The 12,397-nt window shown below is 36.9% G+C and overlaps 1 protein-coding gene across 2 annotated transcripts in view; it reads left to right on the top strand.

The window, feature by feature from the left end:
* PPP4R3B (protein phosphatase 4 regulatory subunit 3B) overlaps positions 1-12,397 on the top strand; it is a 45,312-nt gene continuing 32,915 nt past the window's right edge. Inside the window, exons 1-3 of one of the 2 annotated variants that reach the window (XM_084900804.1) lie at positions 1-605; positions 1,959-2,014; positions 9,913-10,011. In XM_084900804.1, the coding sequence (XP_084756930.1) occupies positions 464-605; positions 1,959-2,014; positions 9,913-10,011 (297 nt within the window). In that variant the 5' untranslated portion in view covers positions 1-463. The remainder of the gene's footprint in view (positions 606-1,958; positions 2,015-9,912; positions 10,012-12,397) is intronic. The other variant, XM_084900803.1, reaches the window with a different exon arrangement.

The raw sequence follows: 12,397 nt of genomic DNA, 5'->3' as shown, positions 1-12,397 counted from the left end.
CCTCCTCGCGAGAACGCCGCGTACTGCGGGCCCTGGAAGCGCGAGCTGAAGCTGAGCGGCGGCGCGTTAGCCTCGTCGGCCGCCGTAGCCCCTGCTAGGACAGCCCGTGCGAGCCTGTTGGAGGAGGAAGAGAAAGGCAGGGAGAATCGGGTTACAAGATGGCGGATGTGTAGGAGTTTACCGCGGCGGCGGCGGGAGAGCGAGCGAGCTCCGGGGGGCCAAGGGAGGGGAGGGTGGGTGTGTGTGTGGATAAAGTGAGAGGTCCCGGGGCTCCGGCCGAGAGGCCCCGGTGGGCTCTTGTGGCCCCTTCCCGCGGCTGAACCTTGAGAGCCATGGTGGACTTGGGCCTCTCCGGAGCCGCCGCCGCCGCCGCCGCTGCTACTGTTTCTCAAGAGTGAGGAGGGGCGAGGACGAGGGGGACGTGGAGGCGGCCGCGTCTGGACCGGTGGGAACAGCGGCCACGATGTCGGATACGCGGCGGCGAGTGAAGGTCTATACCCTGAATGAAGACCGGCAATGGGACGACCGAGGCACCGGGCACGTCTCGTCCACGTACGTGGAGGAGCTCAAGGGGATGTCGCTGCTGGTTCGGGCGGAGTCGGACGGTAAGGTTATTGGGACGGTAGGCTCGCGGGGGGGATGCTTCCAGGCCGGGCTCAGCCCCGCGGCCTGGGCCGGATGCGGGGTGCTGGCACTGCCGCCCGCCGCGCACCCAGGGCCGCCTTGGTTTTGTGTCTGCACTTTCTGGACGGTCACAACAAACTCCTCTGTCCGCGTGTACCCTCTCTGCTCCCCCGCCTCCCGGCCCGGTAAGGCTTTTGACCCCTTCCTCTCCAGTCTCTTCTTTTTGGAAGAGGGGAGAACATGTTGGAAGAGGGGAGGAAGCTCGCAGAGACAAGGTATTGATCCCTGCTCCCTGGGGAGCCCGTTGCTCCCTCCTCTTTTCGTTTTTATCTTCGTCCGTGTCTGATGCACAAGGTTCCGTGGAACTTTGAGTCTTTGTTCTTGAACGGACGTCCCCACCGGAGCCCCCAGTTGCCGCTGTGGACAGACAGGTGCTGGGGGCCCAGCAGGCACCTTGGGAAGCCTGGGCTTGTTGCCGGCTGTTGCCAAGGTACCCGCACGCACGGGCGCCTCCCTCCGCCCGCGGGGTCCCCCCGGGCGGCTTGGGGGGGCCGGGAAGGGGGGGGGCTGTGCAAGTCGGGGCGCCCGAGCCGAGAGTAAACACGTATTCGTTGACTTATTTATTGTACGAGTCCTGTGGCGAGTGTTCTTCGATCGTGAAATGTACAGTCGCGTTGAAAGCACCTTTCTCGTTGTAATCTGGGAACTGCGTGCAGACGGTAGAAACATTAGATTTGTACTTGTACAAATGTATCTTGTACTCTTGTACTTTTTCTTGAAATAGTCATGGATGTTTATTTCTACATGCAGTGTGTGTCCTTTTGTTCTTAAAGGAGAAAAGGAGAAAAGCAGTTCTGTAATTTGTGTACTTGTTGTGGTCCTTTGTACTTTGTTTTACTTGTTGAACTGGAAATGCAATAAAATAACTGTTAAAAAAAAGAATTCGGCTTCAAGTGGTCATTTAGACCTTAAGATTTTGTTTCAATAAAACTTTTAATAGTCATTAAGTCTCCTTATAGTCTTTTATTTATTTGTTTTAAATTCGTTATTGTTTAAAGTATTAACATCCTTTTCTTCTTGGTCTGAATGTTTGTCTTAGGTGGATTCTCTCCCCCCCCCATTTAAGGGTTTCTTGGAATAGGATGATATGTTGTAAATTAAATATGAAATTCAGATCTGGAGAGGAAAATGTGAATTAGAGTACATTCGATTACTGCTGCTATCTAGCTGAGTGGAGCGAACATGAGATGATTTTTTTTCTAATGTGGACTCTGATTTTTTTTTTATTCAGGTTTTATAAATTGACACTTATGTTATTTTTTTTATCTTTTCAGGATCACTACTTTTGGAATCAAAGATAAATCCAAACACTGCATATCAGAAACAACAGGCAAGTAGTTGTTTATCTTTAATTTGAAAGACTTCATCTGTGATCAAGGAAGTATTAATCTGACAAAGATGGGAAAGCTTTCCTGACAAGAAAAAATGTTTGGTAAACAAAGTAACAGACCATATATATTTCCCTTACAGGTTAAAAGTCTCAAACTGAAAAGTGAAAGTTGATGTACTGGAAATAATTTATTATCTTTGAATTGAGCCACTGTTCGTTTATATTTGAATACAATGTATTCATTCGTCTTATTTAACTTACAGTTAGCCAGGTCTCTGCTATACCCTGTACACTAAGCCTTTTATTCCCAACCACAGTTAAAGGAAGTGGCATACGAGAACATTCAAGGGGGTACTCTTGAAAGCAAGGAAAGCCTGTTTGTGATGTGAAATTAGATCCTTTGGCTCAAGCAAAGATAGAGTTTTGAAGTAGAAGCATTGAAATCCTGTTCTTTAATTGTATTTTTTAATATAAGAATAAGTGATACTTTTGCAAAAGTGTACATTGTGAATTATATATTGTTTTCTGTTAATATTTATTGTCTTATTTGGGAAAAGAAAACCTGTGTTGTGTTTTAGCATACCAAATTATTTAATCTGGAATGGCAGCAGTGATTCAACTTTTTCTTTATTCTGTGAATGTTTTTATTTTTATTATGAAAGATTTCAAAATTGAAAAGTATAGAGAATAATATAACGAGTTTCTGTGTAACACCACCAGATCGAACAATGTTAACATACCATATTTGTTTCAAATCTTTTTGTAATTTTCAACTTTGTGGGTAGAGTTAAAGCCCCCTTTGTACCCATCTCATTCTATCCATTCTCTATCTTCCCTGTAGGTAACCACTATTCTGAAGTTGATGTGTATTTTTTCTGTACATGCTTTTATACCTTTTCTGCATATGTATGTATCCATGAATAATATGTAGTCTTTTGTGTGTTTTTAAACTGATACAATTGATCTCGTATTCTTACATGTATTCTGCAACTTTCATTTTTCACTCAACGTTATTTTGGAGATTTGTTCATGTTAATGTAGATCTAGTTGTGTGTTTAAAAAACAAACCACTGTACAGTTTCTGATGTATGGTATACACCTATTGTTAGACATTTGGATTATTTCCAGTTTTATTTTTGTGTGGTATGTAAAGTGAATATGGCAGAGATTTTTGAAGGAAAAGATAAATTATGTTAAGATATTTACATCATCGATGCCTACTTTCTTCAGGGCCAATGAAAATTTCAGTACCCAGAAACAAATACTTCCTGTTGGAGGAATGAAACTATGTCTGTTGCACAATGCATTATTAGTAAAAGTCTTACTGTTAAACAATTGTTTTGTGTATGTAATATATTCTTAATTAGTTCTTTGAAATATTTTTTTAGTTTTCAACATTCATTTAAACTAAATGATTTAGGAGTTTTTTCCCTCTAATTAGAAATATTATGTATCCTTCCTGATGGAGAATCAAACATTTGTCCTGTTTTGAACACTTGAAGATGTTTCCTATACCTTAAACATTTTAAGGTATAACACACTAAATTTAATTTAATTTCTAAGTCAGACAGATGGTTACTCTCTCTTTGCCCGGAATTTTGCCAGATAGCCACTTATGAGGTCTTTTGTTTGCTTGCTTGTTTGAGGGGAAAGAAATACTAAAATTTTGTGATTTTTTTTTTTTTTTTTTTTTTTTTTTTTCCTATCTGTGAATATAAAATTCTCAGGAACTGTGGTTTTACATGTGACACCCTACAAACTAGTTATAATATGGATTCTTCTCAAATTGTTTTCAAGATCTTTTGGCTATTGTTACTATTGGAAAACACATTATGGCAGAGGTTGGTATATAAAATAGTCCCCCAGCATTAGTCCAAAAATATACAGTGGTATTTAGAAACTTTGGGACATGGTTCTGTTTGTAATGTTACACTACGAGAAAATTAAAGTGTTGGAGGGAAAAAATTTTTAATTAAAAAAAAGATTTTGTGCTATTAGGAAAATGTTTTCTGTTAATCACATTCAGATAATACACTACTAGACTATACATTTTTTTCTAATTGAGGTACTTTTACTAAAAACATTAAAGTTTAAGAAAACTCTTTGGCAATAACAATAATTTGGAAAATCATGAATGTAAGAATGATAAACCGGTGTAAATGAGGTCACTTTATTTTTGTTTAAATTGAGTGTACTTTTTTAATATAAATCGAAGAGCCATTTAGAGGTTATGCTAAGCTTTGAACGATTTTTCATATTTTCACCAAAGTCTTGTTCCTTTTGCACTTTTTACCAAGTTACACAAATTGGGATTTCCAAACACATTGCTATTTTTCTAAGTTCTACCTTTTGTAGAACATCATTTAAGTTATTCAGTAAATTAGTCTAAAAATTATTATTTCCAAAATTTATATGAAGTATATTGATCATTAGTGGATTTTAGCTTAAAAAAACTACTGAATGAATGATATATTCATAGTTTATAGGATATTTTACTATATTAAAATACATTGAATAAATTCAGAGAGGAATATTTTTTTAACATCATAGTTCTAAAGTGAGCTATGAATTGTGTGTTCAAAATAAGTTAGATGTTACATACTCAAATATCGGTAGGCTATCATGATTCACAATACTTTTCTTGCATACTGTGGACAATACTGATGTAGTAAATGGGAAAGAGAAGACATACTTACCTGAAAAGAGCCAATACACACTGGAAAGGGAAGAGCATTACCATACAGCTTATTTTAAATGGATAATAAAGTGCCTGATACATATGCCAACAATTTTTTTAAGTCATGTAGACTCAGCCCCACTGGTCTTAAAAGTGTCATTGGGATATGTACCTCTTATGTAACACAATTTGTGTTCATTTGGGTTTAGGAAAGGTATAAGTTCTCATCCTTGGTTTTATTGAGAGTCAAGACCTAACAGGTGAAACAATTACAGAATGATAATAAGCTGATAAAGTGTTTTAACTCTATTGAACGATGATTAAAGAATTTCACAGATACAGCAACTAAGGCACAGAAAGGCTAAGTTTAATGACTATACAGTAGGTATATACCAACACAAAATATGAAAAGCAAATGTATTCAACAGACTTGGGCAATAGAAAATTAGAAGGGAGAGATTGATTTTGGCTAGAATCATTAAGAAAAACTTCACTCTGGTTGTGTACAGTATCTGCTATAGGAACTGTGATAGAGAAGGAAATAGTACACCAAAAACAAAAGGTATTAAGCCTATTTGCAGCCTAGATGTCTTATTTGAGAGCTTGGTTCACTAAACAAAAGGGAGCCATTATAGGTTCTTGAGTAGGGACCCAACAAGAAGAAAGTGATACTGTGTCTCAGAAGGTGTACGGCAAAGTCATGAATAGTGAATTGAGGGTGTGGAAGGAAACGAGCTTTAGGTAGCAAGACCTTTTGCAATAATTCAGATACAAAAAAGGGAAAGTCTTTCAGTGTAGTAAATGGAATGGGAAAGGATGAGAACTCCAGTATATTTTCAAGGAAGTGCTGGAAGATTTGGTGAATGGTTATATATGAAAAAGAAGGAATCAAAAGTTACTGGTAGTGTTTTTGAATTTTGGAACCAGGAAAATGATGGCTCCCCCCAGAAACTGGGAAGTTGAGAAGAAAGCAGGTTTACATTAATCATTTGGCTAGAGGCTTGTTTTAAATGGATAATACATTCACATTATTAAAAATTCAGACAGTATTTGGTAATGTCGCCCATCCTGGACTCCATCCATACAGTTTCCCTTGCTAGAAGTTACCAGTGTTACCGTTTTCTTGTATAGTTTCATAGAGGTTCTATACATATGTTAAAAAAAATGTATAGGCATATATGTATATGGCATATAAGTAGCATGCCATAAACTTCTGTGCCTTGCTTTTTTAATTTTAATTTAGGCTTTAAAATGATTGTAGAATAAATTGAAAAGTCTTATAAAGAACATCCGGGACTAGAAATACAGTAGGAGTTTGTTGTGGTGGAGATTCTAATTTGAAAATCATTAAATGATAATTTTAGCTGCAAGACAGCCTTTGCTCAGAGCATAGAATAGAACTGACTGAGCCTTGTCGAACTGTCCACATTAATTTATTCAGCCAGTTATACTTGGGTGAGTGATGCTATGGGTTAGTCACTATCTTTGGTTTTTTAAAAGTCCATTTAAACACTTCTGACCGTTTTCATTCAAGGAATGACATGATCCAAAATAGTAACATCAATCTGGGGAATTGAAGAGGGCCAGTACCTGGGATGGGATACTAGTTGAGAGATCACTGCATAGTCTAAGCAAGAGATAATGTTGGGTCAGGTTAGAAGTGATGGCAGTGAAGATGGAAAGGGATGGATGGATTTGAAACATGTATTGGAGATAGAATTGACAGGGCAGACTGCTGGATTAGGTGTTTGGTGATCAGGAAGAAGGAAGATTCGGTAAAGAGGAAGATGAAGCAATTGGAAAAAGTAGAGAATCAGGAAAATGTCTTCAAACCAAGGAAGAACAGAATTTTGGTAAGGGAAGGACAGTCTTCATCCATTCAACAAATGGCTGTTCCATATCCTGCAAGAGAAAGATTGCAAATATTCTAGGTTTTGGTTAGTAGAATGCCCTCTGAGATGAAGGTATGGATGAAAATGATCATATATTTATTGTACCTAGCTCTTAACTGGAAAAACAAAACGATAAAATTAGGGGCATTGGGGTTTAGCCTGAGAGTTATTGTAGGGAATGCACTAATGAGTATATAAGGGAGAATGAGATTTTTATAATTTTGAATGATGCTTTAAATGACAGCATGAATTTGTAATGAGTATTCTTCACTCTGTACTTTGAGTTATATATAGATCAGTTGCATGACTGGAGGATGTGAATGATTAGCTTTAAAGGATTGGGTGAGATGATAGGTAGAGTTGTGTTCTGGGTGGCGGTTTTTGGTGGGACCAAGGAGGAATCTGGGAATCAGATGGAGATAGGTTTTTCTTATCTATGTGTTTAGGGAGATGCCTAGCTAAACAGTGCCACCGGGGAGAAGCTTGGGAAGCAAAGTTGTTAAGAATTTTATGGGGTTTTTTAGAATTTGATCACATTTATCATGTGGTATATAAATAGAAATGTGGGTTTAATTTCTAGTTGTGTTATTTTGAGCAAATTTTCCCTGAATCTCATCTTTTAAATAGAGATATTACCTGCATTGTAGAATAGCTGTGAATTAATGTATGAAAAGTGCTTCAGCACAGTACCTGACACATAAGTTCAGTGAGAGAACTATATTCATAATAATTTTACAGTAAATCTTACAGTAAGGCCAATGCTGTGTGCCACACAAATGAGCAAAAAACGTATCACAAAACACAATGGTGAAAAGCAGACCTTACTATGAAAAATTGAACTTGGCTCTATCTATGCTTTTTAGATAGGCTGACACTTCTCATTCTGTTTTATATATTCTGTGCCAACTCTCTGCTCACATAAGAGCTTTTACACTAACCTATGGAATAAATAAATCTAAAGAGTGCTTCTTCCCAATAATTTTTTCATGCAACAACAACGTAGAGGGGGAACAGGAGGAAGAATGGGGTTTGTCACCCTTTTGGAGTAGATACATAGAGCTGAAAGGTGACTACACTGATGGCATTTCCCTATCCTCGGTTTATCAACTAGAGACACACTTGGGTCAGGTTCTCAAATTTGACTTAAACAAAGAATTACCTCGGATCCTAGTTAAAAATAAGGATTCTTGGGCTTCGCTCCAGATCTGCCCCCAAAGAAGGCATTTCCCAAAGTCAATCCTTTTTGCATTGAAAAGGATTCTGAATATAAATCCCATTTAGTTTCAGGGATTTTGATTGGCTTATGGGGAAAAGTTTCCATTAGGAATTGGAAGGAAAGAACAAGACAAAACAAAAAAATGATATGATTCAGTTTCAGGTAACCTTAATTCAGACTTTGCTGCTTACCTGGACTTTCTCTTAGAAGGTAGATTAGAACCAAAATTGAAAAGGCTTTGGTGCCTGGAATGAGGGTTTCGGATTTCATTCTTTCCAAAATGGAATGCATAGTTTGAAGCACTAGAATTTGAGAAGAAACTCGTTTTCAGAAATTATTTTGCTAAATATTTAATATAAAGTTACATGGTCAAGAGTCAAAAACAGATACGGTTTTCTGAGAGAAGAGTAATATTTCCATGAAAAGCGTTCTTCATCTGTTATGAATTATTGTAGCCTACCTGTGTAAATAACTGTTTACAGGTATTTTTCAATTTAAACTAACCTGTACCCCTAACAAAAGAAACAAGTGTCTTAAAAATGGTTGGTAACAAAAATGTAAATGCAAGTGAACAAGGTAATAATTAAACTGACATTTATACTCCTAGTGTATTGTTCAGTCAAAAAGAAACAATGATAACATAGATCTTACAAGAAGTTACCCCTCCCAAAAATTCAAAATTATTAAAAAGGTTATGTTAAATACAGATTTGTGTCTGTTGTCATTTGTTAGTATACTGGGTCTTAAATGTATACTGAATCTTAAGATGTTAATGGTATAGAGAAATTATAATTCAAACATTTAAAAGTATTATTTATGTTATCTTTATGTAAACCTTTCTATTTCTGTTTTAGAAGTATTGCTATATTAATATTTTGTTCCTGTATATAACCTAAGTAATTTGAGCACAGGTAAAAAATTTTTGGAGACCGCTGTTCATGAAGCTGTTTTGAAGAGGGATCTGAGACAACTCAGGGACTGAGTAAACTACATAGACCCTGAGCAGTTGTCTTAGTACTTTAACCTAAATAGCGCAGTTTGTATCTTTTTTTTAACATGGAGATTTTTAGTACATTTTGTTTGTAAAAAGAGTTTTTTTTTAAAAAAAAAAAAAAAAAAAAAAAACAGGGTTTGTTTAAAAAAAAAAAAAAAAAAAAATTCCAAAACCTCTCCTGTAGATGGAGGAGCCACTGAGAGTTTTTTTTAAAAAAATTTATAATCTGGTGGCAAATTTCCCTTCCAAGAATTTCCCTTCTTCCCTTCCTAGGCAGAAGCTAGAAAATTGATTTTCACCTGTTCTTTTTACCTGATCACACAGCAAAATAGTAGTAACCTGAGGCCTGGGTTAATTAAAGCATATTTTTTTATTTATTGGTTAGAACTACCAAAATATTGAAAAGTTTTTATTTTGAAGACTTTGTCTTTTTTAATATGGAACTCACAATTTTATATTTTTTAGTAGGAGGTCAGATGAACAATTATTAAATAAGGTGTTTTTGTAGATTATATTTTTGCTAATTAGGGTATAAATTCTAATATTTATATTTTGAAAATCACAGTTTGAGCCATATTAAACTTTCATTATGTATCCTAAAAGAATTTTTGTTTTATTTGAGTGTTGCAGTGATTTTAGTGTTTAAACATGTATGTGTGTTTTAGTTTAAACCCAGACCTTAGTTTTTAATAAAGACAACTGGCTTAAGAGAAAAATAAACTTGTAGGTGGTTAGTGAGTGGAACAGCTGACTTTCTGGAAACAATAGAAAGTAGATGATTAGAATATCTACTTACAGTTTAGCCAAGAATGGCTAGACTTTCCATTAAACATTATCTTGGTAACATGAGCCAGAGCCTGCTAATCTGTTTCGGTCTTTTTGTTTTACAATATTGCTCAATGTCAGTTTTAGTGTCAAAGCTACTATTTCATTGCCAGTATATCACTAAAGTTTCAATGGGTAACAAAATAGAGTTATATGATTTCAGTTGAGTGTACATAATTCCACTTATGGGAGGGTATTTGTCATTGCTGTGCTGTTTCCTGTCTTTTTTATTGTCTTTTTTATACTTTGTTTCTTTTTAAGTGTGATGATCTAGAAGTTTTTGTTTTTAAACAGGATACGTTAATCGTTTGGTCAGAAGCTGAAAACTATGATCTGGCTCTAAGTTTTCAGGAAAAAGCTGGCTGTGATGAGATCTGGGAGAAAATTTGTCAGGTAAGAGTCTTTGAATAATATTTAACTTAACATTTATATGCTTTCTTGAATTTTTTTTTTCTTTTTACCTAAAAAATGCATATTATAATGTGGAGAGGTAATATCTTCATTGAGATTTTGGTAACCTAATATAGAAATTTCTTTTATATTTTACAGCAAAATTTTTTCCTTAAAATTTTTTTAGTTATAATTTTATTACTTCAGATTTTAATACCCTGTAAAATGTCAAGATCTTTCAACAACAAACAAAAAATTAAATATTTATGTTCTAAAGCTTTAAGATTTTATATATTTCATCACCCATTTGCCTAATGTTCATGAATACTATGTACCACACACTAATGATCAAAAGTGCTCATGGCTTCAACTTGTGAAGAACTTACATGATATAGGATAAATGGTAACTCAGATAATTGAAATTTTTTTAAATAAAGTTTTTATTTTAAAAGATTCAGATTTACAGAAAATATGAGCAGAAAGTAGAGTTTCTATGTACTCCCCTCCCTGACATCACCACCCCGGTTCTCCTGTTATTAGCACCTTACATTAGTATGATACACTTGTCACAATTAATGAACTAAGCATTTATTATTATTCATTATTATTATTCATATACCATTATTAGCGAAAGCCCATTCTTTATTCAGATATCCTCAGTTTAAAATCCAGTATCCTTTTTCTGTTCCAGGATCCCATTCAGGATTCCACATTACATTTGTTTATTTGTTTTTTTTATTGAATTTATTTATTAGGATGACGTCTGTTACTAAAATTATGTAGGTTTTTAGGTGTACAATTCTATAATACATCATTGATATATTGTGTGTCTACCATCTCAAGTCAGGTTCCTTCCATTACCGTTTAACCCCCTTCTCCTTGCCTCCACTTCCCTTCATTCCTCTTTCTTTCTGGTAATCACCATACTATTGTCTATGTCTATGAGTTTTTTGTTGGTTTGTCTTTTTGGTTTTTTTGCTTGATCCCCCTTCACCCTTTTCACCCAGCCTACAGCACTTATCCCTTCTGACAGCTGTTAGTCTGTTCTCTATGAGTCTGTTTCCATTTTGTTTGTTTGTTTTTGTTCAATTAGATTCTGAATATAAAAGAAATCATTTGGTATTTATCTTTCTCTAATGGACTCATTTCACTAGCACAATGCCCTCCAGGCCTATTCATGCTATCAAAAAGGATAATATTTTCATCTTTTTTACTGCCAATTAGTGTGCCATTGCATAAATGTATCACAGCTTTTTAATCCACTCATCCACTGATGGACACTTGGGCTACTTCCAAATCTTGACTATAATAAATAATGCTGCAGTGAACATAAGGATGCATATATTCTTTCAAATTAGTGTTCAGGTTTCTTCTGATTTAATCCCAGAAGTAGAATCGCTGGGTCATAAAGCAGCTCTATTTTTAATATTTTGAGGTAACTCCATATGCTTTCCACAGTGGCTGCACCCACATTACATTTAATAGTTATGTCTCCTTAGGGAAATGTTTGCTGTGAACTGTCACTGGAATTTGAAATTAATCATAACATTCATTTTAGCTGCCATCCTCTATAATAAAAGCCTAATATGCTAAGTGTCCAGTCATCTGGTCCGCTGTTCAACCAATCAAAGCGTAATATGCTAAGGTTTCTCATCTGCTCACTGTGATGTGCACTGACCACCAGGGGGCAGATGCTCCAACCGGAAGGTTACCTTGCTGCTGGGATCTGGCTGATCAGGACTTAGCAAATCTAACTGGACACACCTTGGAGCCCTCCTGCGCCTACCCCCAGCCAATCTCCAGCATCCCTCCCTGGCCTGCACCCTCTTGCAATCCAGGACACTTTGGAGGATGTTAGAGAGCCAATTTTGGCCTGAAGGTGGAACAAGCTATGATGCACACTGACCACCAGGGGGCAGACTCTGCAGGAGCTGCCCCCTAGTGGTCACTGCGCTCCCACAGAGGGAGTGCCATTCAGCCAGAAACTGGGCTCATGGCTGGCGAGGGCAGCAGCAGCAGCAGCTCTAAAGATGTCCGACTGACAGCCTTAAGGCATCACCTGAGGGCCCAGGCCAGGCTGAGGGGGGACCCCCACCCTGTGAACAGATTTTGTGCACTGGGCCTCTACTTTCCTATAAAGTGGCAGCCTACTGTGATAGCCTACTTAGTCTCTTTTGACTGTTATCATTTTCATTAACGTCATATTTTCTCTCTAGCGATTCTTATCACTGAAGGTTTTTGGTAGATTTATGCATCTGACTGCAGTCATTTTTCCCCCTCGGTCTTCCCAGTAATAGTGCTACACAGTGTAATAAAGTGGCCAAAGAAAGAGTAGTGTGAATCTTCTGATTCTCTTATTTGACGTATGCTTAAAATCAGTAGACTTTTC

Source organism: Pipistrellus hanaki (genome assembly GCF_964339955.1).
Source record: "Pipistrellus hanaki genome assembly, chromosome: 12".
Taxonomy (NCBI): domain Eukaryota; kingdom Metazoa; phylum Chordata; class Mammalia; order Chiroptera; family Vespertilionidae; genus Pipistrellus; species Pipistrellus hanaki.
This window is presented reverse-complemented; position numbering and strand designations above follow the sequence as displayed.